The sequence below is a fragment of the Actinia tenebrosa genome, unplaced genomic scaffold, assembly GCF_029948245.1.
Source record: "Actinia tenebrosa isolate PJP-AT-01 unplaced genomic scaffold, QUT_ActTen_1.0 PGA_scaffold15__27_contigs__length_11533743, whole genome shotgun sequence".
In the NCBI taxonomy this organism is placed as follows: Eukaryota; Metazoa; Cnidaria; class Anthozoa; order Actiniaria; family Actiniidae; genus Actinia; species Actinia tenebrosa.
Window position 1 is genome coordinate 9,640,404 of NW_028292575.1, and position 15,138 is coordinate 9,655,541.

The 15,138-nt window shown below is 35.2% G+C and overlaps 1 protein-coding gene across 1 annotated transcript; it reads right to left on the reverse strand.

Moving 5' to 3' along the window:
- Nucleotides 1-114: 114 nt before the first annotated feature.
- Nucleotides 115-12,538, reverse strand: LOC116302683 (guanine nucleotide exchange factor C9orf72). The gene is made up of 9 exons (XM_031712030.2): nt 11,884-12,538; nt 8,950-9,048; nt 8,150-8,214; nt 6,893-6,965; nt 6,411-6,536; nt 4,581-4,780; nt 3,615-3,672; nt 3,105-3,214; nt 115-1,180 (listed from the first exon to the last, which is right to left on the reverse strand). The coding sequence occupies exons 1-9, from the start codon at nt 12,388-12,390 to the stop codon at nt 988-990; spliced, it is 1,431 nt and encodes a 476-aa protein (XP_031567890.2). The 5' UTR covers nt 12,391-12,538; the 3' UTR covers nt 115-987.
- Nucleotides 12,539-15,138: the final 2,600 nt, after the last annotated feature.

Consider the following 15,138-nt stretch of genomic DNA (forward strand, 5'->3'; position numbering starts at 1 on the left):
ATATGAATATATGACACACCCACCTCTGTTTCAAAATACGCTGTCAGTCGGAGATCTGAAATGGACGATCTGATGACTAAACGTAATTTTTGTGCTTTAAAGGTGACTGCCTACTTTTGAGCGCTTCGAATGAATGTTTATTTTAAATAGTAAATTTATTTGCATCTTTTCAATTTTATAGTGAACAAAATCTCAAATTGACTTATGACCCCCCTCTCCATATTTAAGCAATTAGTTTCTAACCCCCCTACCCTACACTCCCATTTAACTTTTGCCCCCCACCCCCCATTAGTTTTAGAACCCCCCTCCCGATAATTCTTGCACAAATCCTAATTAGAGAGGAGACTGGGACGAGCAACGTGTGACGTCACCACAGGCCAACAACCACAGATTACCACAGATTCTATATCAGAGTTCATCTTCACGAATTTGTCTTCAACAAGCTCTTCTGTCTTTCAAAAGTACTCGATTTGTTTACTAACTTTCAGGCACTGACCAACAAGTCATGGCCTGCGGTGACGTCACACTTGGACCCAGACTCCCGCTTTGATTCTGCGGTACTGGACACACATAACATTTTGTATTTTTTAAACAATTTTTCGCATTCAATTCATTCACACATTTTTTTGTGACCATAATACCACAAAACATTTTAAAATGTTCAGTACAAACAGTTAAGAATGTAAAACAATAGGGTGTAGGTGCACTTTAACGAATTAAAGTAGTTGCGTGACAAAATAGGTCGAAAAACTAAGTATAAAAATTATGTAATCGATAGAATTTCTCTAAACTCGGCAGAAAAAAGTATGACTATATCTATTTATGGAGAATCATGACCACATAATGACTAATGCCGATTCGGTTCTTCTCTTTTTGAATTTTCTATTTATCAAAAAAGTCACAGTCATCCAAAATGTTTAGCAATGGTTTTTCATTGATAACGAGAATATTTTGGTAAAAGCAGTATTGATCAGTGTTCTACTAGATTCATAAAGATTCTAAAATATCCCGTACTCGTGCAACAGAATGTGTTGGGTCTCCCATAAGAAAGCTGTACAGTCCCGGTTTGTGTTTCTCTGCCCGAACCAGCACGATGAAAAAGTCTGCTTCTGTTGTCAACTGTAGATCGTGTCTCAACTGCCGCTTGGTTGTATGTTCAAGGGATACGCTTCCTTTGGATCTAATAATAATAATAAAAGGATTATTATAGCAAAGACTATATCAATTTAGAAAATAAGGTGATAAAAAAATAATAGGCGAAGGTATCAAATTCATGCTTAAACTATATTACAGCACAGGGCACGTGACTAGGAACGCCATGAAAAAACCCTTGATTGACGTCCACCAAAACGGCGACGTTTGCGCATGCGTGCATTTCAGCACCGTTTACCACTCCTGGGTGGACGGCTTAATGCCTAACAGGCCTTGCGACCCAATTGATTTTTGTGGAGGGAGGAAAAACCGGAGAACCCGGAGGAAAAACCCTCGAAGCACAGGAGAGGACCAACAAACAACTCTACTCACATTTAAAAAATCACTTTTATTTAAGTGTCTAGTCGTTCTGGCGAATTCGCACTAATAGGGGACACTTTTCGCTCACACGCACTACCACTACATTCAATATTCTATGCACACAACGCTCAGCTCACATGTTGATTTTTACGGAGGGAGGAAAACGACATACGACACCGAGACCGGCAGAGCTCGAACCCGGGTCGCATTGGTGAGAGGCGGCGCATTAGCAGTGCACGCCACCAGTGCTTCAAGTTTGAGTGAGAAAATAAAGAAATGTGAGAAGCACTCGCCGTTTTTCTTACACTACTTTCGTGCTTACGCTATTTCCTGCTTTATTACTGAACGGAGCAGGGAAAAAGCTGTTTTATTTGTTAAATAATATACCAAATATCAACACCTCCCTGCTTCCTTTAACCCGGCTTCGTACCTGATACCTTGGGGTTTAGTTGTGTACATTTGGGCCAGCAATTTGAAGCAGTTAGTTGATAGCTGAACTAAGCTTTTGTTCTCACTTAGAACAAAAATTCCTTTTTTTAAATAAAATCTTCGAAAACTTCGATAGACAGTAGGTTCATTTGATAGCATACTTTAGATGAGAATGGTTTTTGTAATGCTGAAAGACAATGGGCCTTAGCGAACAACAGGACTAAAAAGAGTTGAAACTTCAGAGGGCGTAGTGGGTTTATTTTTATAGGAGGCCAAATGAATTTCAAGAAGATGCTGTAGAGGAGTGCTATTGAATGCGCAGTCTCAGTGCTGCAGGTGATATTCTCCCCAACTGATTATTAAAAACGCAGTTACAGAAAAAAACAACAACAACAAACAAACAACAAACAAACAATCAAACACACAAAATGGCAAATTTCTTGGCGAGCTTAAAATTCATGATTTTCTCCGCGTTCCGTCATAATAATAATAACAATAACAATAATAATAATAATGATGTTGATCATGATAATAATAATAATATTAATGATAATAATAATATGTCTTTATTTAAATTGATAACAATATATATCAATTAATATAGTAAAAATACAATAATAGATCGATAATAATATTCATTTTGCGCAAATTCAAATGTTAAGACGTGATAAAATGGGCAGGCATGTACGATTTGTTTACGCCGTCAGCAGCTGCTGAAGTTTAAGGCTCAGGCCAAGTTATAAAAAAAAAAAACGAAAAGTATTCTTAGAGTGCACGCACTAAAACCGTGAACATTAAATAGTACTAATTAGTACTATTTCATACAGAATCCTTTGTTTTCTATTGTTTAATTATCACTATTTAGTGCTAAAAATTAGTATTTGTTTCACGGATTTAGTGTGAGCACTCTATTGTGAATGTTATGAAAGCAACTCATCTTGATTTATCATTTACCAATGTATTGATTCAGTTACTGTAAGCAATATTATGTGTTTCTCATAAAAACAGGCTTGCAAAATCTAAAAAAAATTTGCGGAGCCTTGAAATACAGCAGCCGCCAAAAAAATCTGATTTTTCTTCCACAGGAGAAAAATATACATGAAGAGACAAAAGGAATTTTTAAAGTGGACTGTCATTAGTAACCAAGTCAAATCATTACTTACGATTTAGCTTCTACATATTTAATAAGAGCCAGAGCTTTTCGATCGAGGACTCTTAAAAAACTTGATATGAAACCTTGTCTAACATCACATACTGCGGGTAACAGGCTGGCCTATAAATATTTCAATTGGTAAATGTAAGTTCATCAGTTCCGCAAAACAGGTAAAGAGGGAAGTGATGTCTTTGATCGGGTGATCAAAGAAAAGAAGGGAGACTGGTGACATACGTACTGCGCATCTTTGAAACTTCATCCAAACCAATGCTTTATTGACTGACAAACCATTTTGAACTTTTGTCCTCGGAGTAAATTTGCAAGTGATATGAAAAAATTGCTCTAGCTTTGCAGTATATTGACTAAATTCGCACACTTGAAATCTTCTAGGAACTAAGAGTGCAGAGCATGCATGAACATGCTTTGATGTGAACTATGCTTTACAACAGTTGCATTGCAATTTCCTTTTTCATTTTTGCCTACCCGAAGAAAAGCTAATTATAAAATGTTTTAAACTCACGTCATTCATCAACGTTTGAACGAAGAGACCAATGTCGTCCATAGGATGGAAAAGTCCCCTGTAAAAAAAATAAAATAAATAAATAAATAAATAAATAAAAAATAAATAGATAAATAAAGAAATAAATATATGAATAAATAAATAAAGATATATATATATATATATATATATATATATATATATATATATATGGTGATATCATCAAACTGTCCCAATACTCCCATGTCAAGTTCGCCTTCGCTCTCTTAGCCTCGATTATGTACAAATGTGCTCTTTTCTCTTATTAAGGTCCATTGTATAGTAAGGAATGTACGTACTACGGAACAATACGAGTTGACTAATGTGCCACGGGTTTTGGTTGAATAGCTTAATATTTTAATACACAAACTGGAGTTGAGTGACCACAGGAAATCCGTGAAACACTAATTACTAAATAGTACAAAATAGTGCTAGTTAAACAATAGAAAACAATGGAATTTGCATGAAATTGTGCTATTTAGTATTACTAAAGTTTCACGGTTTACTGTGGTCACTCTATTCAATCGGTAACCATTAATTTTTTGGATATGCGAGATACCGTAGGTGATAGGTATTTCAGTGGAGTGAAGATACAATCTAATACTTAACAATTCTGTGAATTTGATAAACGGAGAGAGTTTTTTTTCAAATTTCATTTATCTCTGCAAAAAGCACACATCGCCAAACGAGCGTGCGCATGCGCCTTATATTCACCTAGCAAAATACTTAAATTGTGAACAATGAACGCGCCGGATATATTATATTCACTTGTGTAAAAATGCTAAAAATGCATAGGGTTCAGCCTATATGCAGTCCATTGTTTAATTTGCTTGTATTAATTTGCTTTAGTATTTAGAGCTGCATACCGTGGATTACAAAGTAAAGAAAGGCGCTTGTGAGTATGCTATGCTAAGAGTAAACTTTGCAAAACTGCAATAAGCAACTCACAGGGATGGGTAGACAGGTGCATCTTCTTGATTCTCCCAGAGCAATGCCAGTTCAATATCCAAAAATTCTTGTCGTATGACGCAGTGCTCATGATATGGACAGGTTTGTTTGACTTCCATTTTGTCAACATCAATCAAAGTGGAAGGAAATTGGCTGGTAATAATCCCCTTGACAGGTAGAGCAAAGGAACCGTCTTCATCCTTAAGCGAGAAGAGGGCAATATAATTAAAAATAAGAAGAAACCATTTCATAATAACAAACCATAGTTTTTTCGGAGAATTTCCCCTCGGATACTCTGAATTTCATTAGGCCTCTGTTATATAAAGCAAAATTCCAGTCTTCGTTAGGAATATTTCGACAACGTTACGTTGGTCCATTTTCAGACAAATTTATAATTTTGTTCCTAAAATAATCGAATATTTATAACCTTACAGATAGCTAGGGACCATTGGTGGTTAATTGATATTTCCATTCCTGGGCAGAACATAAATTAACACCATCTGTGTTAATTAAAACCGAAGTGACTATATATCTAGTCACAAAATGTAAATAGGAAATTAGGGTTAACTTTATATAGACGAACCTAGATAACTCTTACGCTCGCTGAATAGCACGGACAATCGTTTAGTAAGGAATTCCTTCTAAGAAACCACGCCTGCGAAGGAACGTCTTTCACGTATCCGCAAATTTTTACACCCGCAAATTTTTTTTGCGGATACGAAAAGGTTCGCGTCCACACGCAGCGTATTCGAATCGTTTTCACTGTCCACACGTATCCGGAAATTTTTTGATCCGCCCTCATGCACACTAGTGCCTAGTCCCTTTGACGTATAGTTTTTTTATTGAGCATGCGCAAAGTCGTGTTTACGTCAGCGTATTCGAACATTTGCGGATACGACCGTCCAAATGTATCCGTATTCTGAGCGTATTCGAAAATTTCCACTCTGGAGACCGTTTTCGAAAATTTCCGGATACGGATACAAAAATTTCCGGGCACGTGTGGACGCAACCCGTATCCGCCAAAAAAAAAAAAAAATTGTGGATACACAAATTTCCCGATACGTGTGGACGGGGCCTTAGTGAGTGAAAGGGGAAGGTCTTTAACCATTGATTATTGATTAATTCTCTTGTTTGCAATAGTATCTGTAATTGTAAGAAACCCGGCCTGGCAGTCAACCATCTGAAGTTTTCCAGCTCCATCTTTCTTTTCGACTACCGTGCAGGAACCGAATGCTAGAGTTTCCTACAGGTTTTGCTCTTAAGTCAGGTGATAATGTATTTTTAAAAACTTTTTATTTTTTACTTCTGAAATCAAACATTCAAAGAAATATTTGACGTTTTTATATTTGGACTTTGACAACGTATTTGGACTTTGGCAAAGTGCCAAGTGGACTTTAGTGTCAAATTTTAATTTCTTTAGCAGGCAGAAAGCTATCTTTCTGCAATTAGATTGGATAAATATTTCAGTCAATAGCCGATTTAATTTCAGGAATTTCTTATGCTGCTCCCTTAAAAAGATAAATCAAGTAAATATGGAATTATGGTTATCATGGCAAAATAGTGTCAATAGACTACTTCGACGATGCGATGGCCATCTTGAATCGCAAGTCATTATGGTCGTCCAAGGGGAAAACAAAACCAAAATGCTAAAACATTTGAAAGATTTCTTCATTTGTGAAACTGTCTATTTATTTTAATTTATCTCTTGTCAAATTGTCTAGTCATAAACCGTAAATGTTAGCCGACGCTATTTTTGTCCATTTGCCCATTTGATGGCCCATAAGCCTTGTGATTCAAGATGGCTGCCGCATTGACGAAGTACTCCGTTACCTTCAGTAGGCCTTGAACATACAAATCTGGATCATATACATCGTGTAGTTTTTCTTTACTTTCCACAGCATATCGCGATCTATTTCTCTCTTCTTGTGATAAGAACAAGCCAAGAGTGTTAACCATCTGTCATATTCAAAAATGATGTTAATATTAAATATTTAGTTATATCTCTAGAAAACTACAGTGCACTAGTCTCCATTGCAGTCGTTCTTAGTGTCGGTCCGAAATTCCCTCCCCACTAACGTCTGGTACATTCCTTTTTCTTTGTTCTGTCGAAAAATATTTTAAACAATAGAATTTAATCGCTTTTTAAAATCTTTATAGATAGATATCCATGTTGAGCTATTTTCAGGTATAAAGATCCATGCACGTGATGGATTTGAAGGACCTGATAGGTCTAAATGTTCATGAATTATTAATAAGTTTTTGAAGTATTTTATAATTGTTTATAATTGGTAGGGAATTGTTTTGGTGCATACCAAATTAACCCTTTCGGCTGATAGTCCAATGACCAATGTACTTCCAAAGGTTTGAAGATGAGACGTTATGGCTCTGTTCAAACAACAAATATTAGAACAAGGATCTTATGGCTCTGTTCAAACAACAAATACTAGAACAAGGATCTTCCTCGCAGGCGAATCGACCAGTTTACATGACAAAAACACGTGCTTTACTGACTGCATCACAGGTAGCCCTATGAGTTTCTTTGTTGTGATATTATTAAAAAATGTATGGCGATGCTTAAAATCCTCATCTTCAAAAATGTTGCGAAATAAAGTAAGAAAAAGTCTTAGTTGATCTTTGAAAGTAATATCTCGTTCGCCCTGTGAAGGTAGATTTTGGATTAAGCCAGTTTCAACATTTTTTCCCTCTGTTAATAGTCAGGACTACTACATTTGGACTTTAATTATGACCGTAATTATGTGTAGCGTTATTACCCTGAAATGGTCGTAAACATGTTTTTTAAATGGGGACTGTAAAGAATAAAAAATAAACATTAAAAGACATTAAAGTCCATTTCTTCTTGAAATTAAGACGTCGATTTTTGTATAGGATACATAAAAGTTGAAACACCAACTCTGACTCTTGCATCTTAAATGTTTATTTACGATGTATCTTATTTCGTCATAAAAGTTTAAAATATCAAAATCGAATAAAGAAAAACCAAAAAATGTAAAAGAGAAAACTCTTGAATCCGTGGACGTTTCGTTCATTCCATTCTCGTTTTAATTTTTAAGAAGATCATTTCCTCCTAAATTAACGAGATCAGATATCATGTAAATAAAAATTTACAATACAGGAGTTTTACATTCTTTGGTTTTATTTATATTTATGCTTGGTGGACGACCTGTCAATGATGACAAGGCGTCAGCGATGGTGTTTTGTTCACCTGCAACACACTGAGCCGAAAACGTATTGCTAAACTTAGCAGCCGCGAAAAGAAGAATAATGATGGGAAATTTGGAGGTTCTCGAATTTAGGATTGCACTCACAGCCTCGTTGTTTGACCTGAAGAGTACATGTTGATGGGCCCATTGATTACCCCAGATAAGATCTGCGATGACCACGGGGAGAAATGCCTTGTAGGCATGGAGGCGGGTTTTTGAGATTCAAACTACATACTGTTGAACCATTCCTGTTTACAGTAAGCTCTGTAGCTTGGATTACCTGTGCTACTTACGAAATTTGCCCACGAACGTCCTTAATTATTATTCCACTATGTTATATGGAAATACCTTCTCAAGAAGACTTTATCAAAAGGTTCGTTATCTTGACCAGGTCTCAATGCTGTCTCACTAAGCTAAGAATGAATGATATATGAAAGAAATATATGAGATTAATCTGAAATCTTTGGGTAATAATGCAGGAGTATAACCATACATATCTGGGCAGGTTCGATTAATTACTGGGTTGCCTGTGTCAGTCCAGTCTAAAAATGCGTTGCATGTCTCTGTATTTTCCTACGTCAGAAAATGCCAAAATTGCGCAATATTATCAATAGGTCTTCACGGCACTACACACGAGTCCTTTGTGGACATATGATACAGAGATCCCGTGTAAAGTCTGATTTACATTCAAGTGAGAGTTGCCAATCGATGTCTAATTTAACAAAGTGATTGATTAAGGGTGGGACTGCGAATCGCTAGTCTGAAATTAATTTCTATGCATCCTGGGTACTATTGCGAGATTTCTGCATTTTCTGACAAGGAAAATAAACAGCCACCCCAGTAAATAATATAATAACAAAGAATGGTAAAAAGATAAGAAAATTAATTGATGATTTTGACTGAGAACATTGGGACATTTGATCGAAATCATTCTTTTCTGTGAAACATTCCGTTATGTTTTGGTTAACATTGCAAACTTCTTCAGCTGTACTACGCCTCTGTACATGATACAGGCAATCCAGTGAACACCTATAGGGTGTCTTGTTTATGAATTATCATGAATCTTTGAATTGAATTCTATACATTATACCTATAGTTTTGTCCTCCAAACTCTCACACATTTAGAACATACATGTTTTCAATGTTACCTGGATTTCCTCAGGAATAGCAGCATTTTGTAGAGATATAATCGTCTGTATAAATCTTGAAAGGTATACAGAAAACCTTGAACATGCTGTAGAAAGTTCCTGAAATAGGAGATATATAATTCATTACAAATTATAGTTACATTTATATATACAGTTATATTAGACTCCTGGGATTTTATATCCAGCTTTATTTTACTGCCACCAAGTTGGTAAGAGAGTTGGTCCGTTGTGTGGGAGGTCATGGTTCAAGTCCCTGCCAGACCAACACTCAGGGTCTTAAAATAACTGAGGAGAAGGCACCCTCAGTGCCTCACCTAATACTAACCATCTGCCGAGCAGAGAGGTATGGCGTCCCCTGCTTGTATAAGCCATAGAAAGGAATCATGATGATATGGTTGCCCACCATGACTCCAGAGGAGACTCGATATGTTGATATTTATGTAACAGAGATAGCTAGACATTTTTTAAAATATAATTTTGTTACTTGAATACCCTTAATAATGATGACTTTTAAAACTCCAGGGTATGTGGGCTTTATAACCATGCTTTAATTTAATGAGAGGATCGACACTCGATCAAACCACGAACTTTTTGAGTTTTTTCATCATTTAAAAAAATTTAAAAATTTGGAAATAACCTTTGAACTCAAAGCTTCATTTCATAGGGTTTGAAAGTAAAAGTACAATGTTCAGGAAATAATAACCTGAAAAAAAGTTCATGGTTTGAGTGTCTTCACTGTAATTTCAGACTCAACATCCAACATTGGGGTACGTCTACCAATTTAAAGGTTTTCTTTCTATTATATACGTTATAATTATATGAAGCAGTTTTTACAAAGGGTTACAATGAGATTAGAGTGCAAATACTTACAGTGCGACTACAGTACATCAACCAAGGTCACCCAAACAAATTTTAAATCAAATTCACAAATCAACAAATGATTTAGAAATAGTTTTAGTATAGTTTGATTCTTAATGATTGTAAAGATTGTAAAGCGCATTAGATCATATATTTTAATGAATTTTTGTGCTATATAAGCAATAAAACTATTATTATTAGATCACATTTGCGATGCAGAATAACAGATAAATTGATGAATTCAGGATTTGAAATTGTTTTTCGTTAACTCCTAATCATACACACTCTTGTATAAAATAAAATATTTGCTATTAAATGAAAAAAATTGAACATTTTGTACAGATTCTATTGTTTAAATACTCTATTGTGATTGGCTAATTTGTATGAACATTTGTCTGGGTGGCCTGGTGTAGTTGGACTGTAATCTGTAAAATGGTACTATTTAAATTTATTTTCCCCTTAAATAGTGAAAGTGCAATGTCTATAGTTTCATTAAGTGCTATTTCAAGTTGCTTCTTGAAGGAACCTTGCTGACAATAAACAATCTACTATAAGTCAGTTGTAGTGTTACTGACGTGATACAAACATGCTGGGAGCTATTAGAGCACAAGAGAGCTTGGGAGTAGATCCAGATCATGTTTTGCTTTTAAAGTGCTCTACAGCTCCCAGAGTTTTTATATAACAATACAGATACGTGAAATGTCATTTTATATCATTTTGATAATTTATTTTTGAATGATTTGTTATGAGCATGTCATGTCCTCTCATATAAACATGGTAGCCAGCCAATCAGTGTGTGCATTATATGTCAAATATACGATGGCTGAGAAGGGACTTCAGACTTCAGACTTCATGCTTCATACTTCGGAATTCAGACTTCAGACTTCAGACTTATAGTCACTCAAACCACATGTCATTTTGTATTTACTTTGTATAGAAATCAATCAATATGGCCGAAAAGGTAGAAATGAGGCTTTTTATCCTTTTACTACAATAGTTTCCATCGATGTTTTATATTTTATTGCTAAATAATTATTTTAAATGAATTTATAAGCCCTGAAGGGACTTCAGACTTCAGACTTATACACATATCGTGTTTGTGGCCTTGTTTTACTTACTTACTACTGACAGCACGAATATAATAACACAATACAAAAAGTGTATTGATTTTTGATAGCTATTAACATGCTGCAAGATGCATGCATAAATACAGGTATTTATAGAGTACATTATATCCCGTGGGGGGAAGGTACTCGCCTATATTCACTATACGGGTATTTGCCGCCAAACAGGGTATGCAGTTTTCAGCGATTCTACTCTGGAGCAGGGTATATAAAATCACTCTCGCTCTGGGACAGGGTATATGAAATCACGCTCTCTCCTCTCTGGAACAGGGTATCCATTTTCGCAATACCGGAACAGGTTATGATTTTAGCGATCTTGCTCTGGAAAAGGGTATGAATTTCAGCGATTTTACTCTGGAACAGGGTAGGGTTCAGTGGGCTCAGCGGCACATCCATACCCTAAACGGGCAAGAGTACCCCCCCCCCCCCCCCGGAATTATATCCAAAATTATCTTCATGATCCATGATTGTTGTATTCACAGTGTCCGAACCATTCGGCCATATTAAACGTGGTCAAAAGGAGGAAATGTTATTCCCAAAGTCGTATAAATTCATTTAAAATAATTATTCAGCAATAAAATATAAAACATCGATGGAAACTATTGTAGTAAGAGGATAAAAAGCCTCATTTCTACCTTTTCGGCCATATTGATTGATTTCTATACAAAGAAATATGAAATGACACGTGGTTTGAGTGACAATAAGTCTGAAGTCTGAAGTCTGAAGTCCCTTCTCGGCCATCGTACAAATATATTAAAATACACATATTATATAATTTGATTAATGGATGTGAAAGTAAAGATAAATATCTGGTATTTTCATAATATTTATCTGATATTAGATCTGTGCAGATATCATTTCAAATGTCATTGTGAATCCAAAATTTTCATTTTCTTATTATGTTTACTAAAATTATTTGGATAGCACTTTCCGACAGACTCAAATTACCTACCTTTGTTTGAAGAACTCGCAGCTTGGCAATAAGAATTTTAAACCTTTCCTCCACAAGTTCAACAAATGGTAAATAATTCTTAAACTCTAAATAAGGAATGATAAGGGAAAATGTCGAAATATTATTGCCGGACTTATCCTTTCCAGTGAAGATAAACGAGTGACAAACAATGTCTTTTTCTTTGAGAATAAACAGTTTTGTATCGACCATATTTTCTGGCGCGTCACGCAAAAGTTCACCACTAAGAGTACGTGACACAATATACTTCACGCAATTCTCTTGTGCTATTTGTTCGCATGGCCCTAGCCAAACATGTCGTAGTCTTGGCCCAAGAATGTTATCCCAGTAAGACAAGACAAATGATAAGAAAGGTCCACTTTCTTGTAGAGAAGAAATATGCTCCGAAGAGAAATTTACAAACGAAAAACTGTCTTCAACTGGTGAAGTCCACAATGTTGATGCAAGGCTTGAGTTGAGCGATCCAGTCTTTAAATTCGCAGAATCCATGAAATGACAACTTAGTTTGCTTACCTAGACATTACTGTACTATGTTCTAGAGGGTTCGTTCTCTTTCTGAGAGTTAAAACTTGCCATTCAAGGCAACTAAAACACGAAAATGATAACCACACACAATATTTGCTCGAGAGAGGCGGAAGTGATCACTCATCACCAAGGTTCGACGCGGTCAAGAAAAAATAAAATAGACTGGGCTCTAGTAATGACGGGTTGTATCTTTGCATGATGATGATGGTAATAATAATAATAATAATAATAATAATAATAATAATAATAATAATAATAATAATAATAATAATTTCTTTTTTATTTTTATTTTTAAATCTTCATATATTCTACAATAAAAAATATATCTATTTATCATAATAATAATAATATAAAAAAAAGAGAAAAAGAAAAACTATAATGAAATATACTATAATAAAAACTTAATAATAATAATAGTAATAATAATAACAACAATGTTTAAGCAGGAGGCTCACATCACCAAGGTTCTGCCAGGGTGTTTTTCAGAGAGGTCCTGCTAAATATTGTGCCATAAATATATAATATTATGATCTAAATAAATCTAAATAATATAAATATGAAAAATAATAATACAACTTAATATTAAAAACGGAGCTATCGAAATGCGCATAAAATATATCTAAGTATATTATTGGTCACTAATCGTCGAGGGAATTACACCATTCTTGACTACACGATGATTGTTGTTAACAAAGACAAGATCAATAGCTGTGCTTGATTGGCTACAGACTCTGGTAGACGTGCTGATCAATTGTTCCAAATCGTTGATTCTTGCAAATCTCTGGAGCTTCCGTTTTAAGTTATGTGTTGAATCCTTCACCATCATTGCAAGCATTGGACATCATTCAACATCATTGGACATCATTGGACATCATTAACCATCATTGCAAGCATTGGTTATCCGCTTGAACATCATTGGACATCATTGAAAATCATTACCATCAGTGGACATCATTGGACATTATTGAATACTATCTGTCGTCATTGGGCATCACTGACCATTTTTCGCTATTATCAGAATCATTTGTTGTTATATAGCTACGAAATTTTCCGATATAACGAGCACTCTCAATTAGTTGAAAGATGACCACGTGACACTGGTTAAATCTAAATGTATCCCGACCGGGAAATACGTAATTACTTATTGCAGGAAAACTATGCTTTTGTATTTTTATAGGAATAAAATAAATGTCCGAAAAGATCGGAGTTCGAAATAAGTTCATTTTAAGGGTATCTTTAACTTAAACTTTTCTTTCGAATCTTTCGAACGGATGACGCCTATTTTTTGTGGAAGCCCGCGATTTTTCGGTCAGCGTTCGCAAAATTCTCAGCTGCTCATGTGAGTAAATATTAGCTTTTATTATTATTTTTTTCGTTAAATTACATTCAATTCTCAAAGCTTGTATGGGCTTCCTGTGGAGTGAAAAGCCGAATATGTCATTTATACATAGTAAAAAGAGTATTGGACCTAAAACATAGTTTGTGGCACTCTGCAAGAGACAATGACATAATCTGATGATATTTTCTTTGTCTCTATTTTCCTTCTTTATCGTTTCTATCAAACTTTAGAAAAAGTTGCAAAAATAACTGATCTATGCAAGAAACCATCACTGATCATGATAAATAACAAAGTAACGACTTGCAACTAATTACGAATTAATTTTCTTAAAACATGCTCTTTGCATTATTTCTTTTATTATCCCATGGTAGTTTGAAGTGATAAATATAAAAAAGTTATAGATATATTAGATTTATGTCCTATATAATTTGCCGCCTTTTCGTATTGACAACGCAGCCCTAGCCACTGAACGTTTCTCTCTTTACATGACCAAAACTAACTGCATAAGATATGATAAGAGTCATTAGCAATGGCTTGAACGCTCTTTGAACGTTGCTGCTGTACATAAGCATTTCTGTTGCATGCCAATGTGTTCAAGTTACCATCTCAATACCTCAGTTTTTGGGATTTTCAATTTTATTTTGAGCTGTGCTTAGTTCTTTATCTTGAGCAGGAGGCTTGCTGTAGACGCCTAATCCCTCCGGTAGGAGTCCAGTTGATGTCCAAGGATCGAGATACGAATATTTACACCACGCTTCTTCATTGCAATTCTTGCCCCCAATAAGCTTCATAACTCTGGCGTGAATTGCTGCGAAAAGCACAATAGAGCCACACGCGATTCCAATTTCCAAGACAAGAACCATTGCAGATGCTGTCTTTATTTTCCGTTTATTTTCCTTATGTGACTTCAGAACAATCGTTTAATCTTAACGGTACGCTGGATTTTTAAGTTTAGAGGTGTGTAGCAGGCGCGTAAACATTTGTATGTCTTTAATGGATCCATTCCAGCCATTTACCAAAACTGACCAATCAGAACATCCCAGTCATAAAAACCGGATTTGGCACGAAAGTTTCTGGCTAGAACTGAAACCGCTTAACCAAATGGATAACATTTTAAATTCATGTGCTAGTTATACTAAAACAGACCAGCTTTTTAATTTTCGAATTCTGCTACTGAAATTTCGGAGATTTCCCCATACTACTTCTCTAGGACTTTGTATTTCCCCCATTGATTAAAAGCCTAATTTCAATTCTTTTGATTTAAAAAAAAAGTTTTTAAGTTAATCGATATAAAAACAAACACCGACGTGTGTTTGTAAACAGAACACTGGAATATAGCTGATATTACCAGTAAAGGTGCGCGAAAAATAAAA

Coding starts and splice junctions, on each gene's coding strand:
- LOC116302683 (XM_031712030.2), bottom strand. CDS start 12,390: ATGGATTCTGCGAATTTAAAGACTGGATCGCTCAACTCAAGCCTTGCA. Junction 8,215..8,949: donor CTATTCCTGAGGAAATCCAG/GTAACATTGAAA, acceptor ATTCATTCTTAG/CTTAGTGAGACAGCATTGAG. Junction 3,673..4,580: donor GCACCTGTCTACCCATCCCT/GTGAGTTGCTTA, acceptor TTTTTTTTACAG/GGGACTTTTCCATCCTATGG.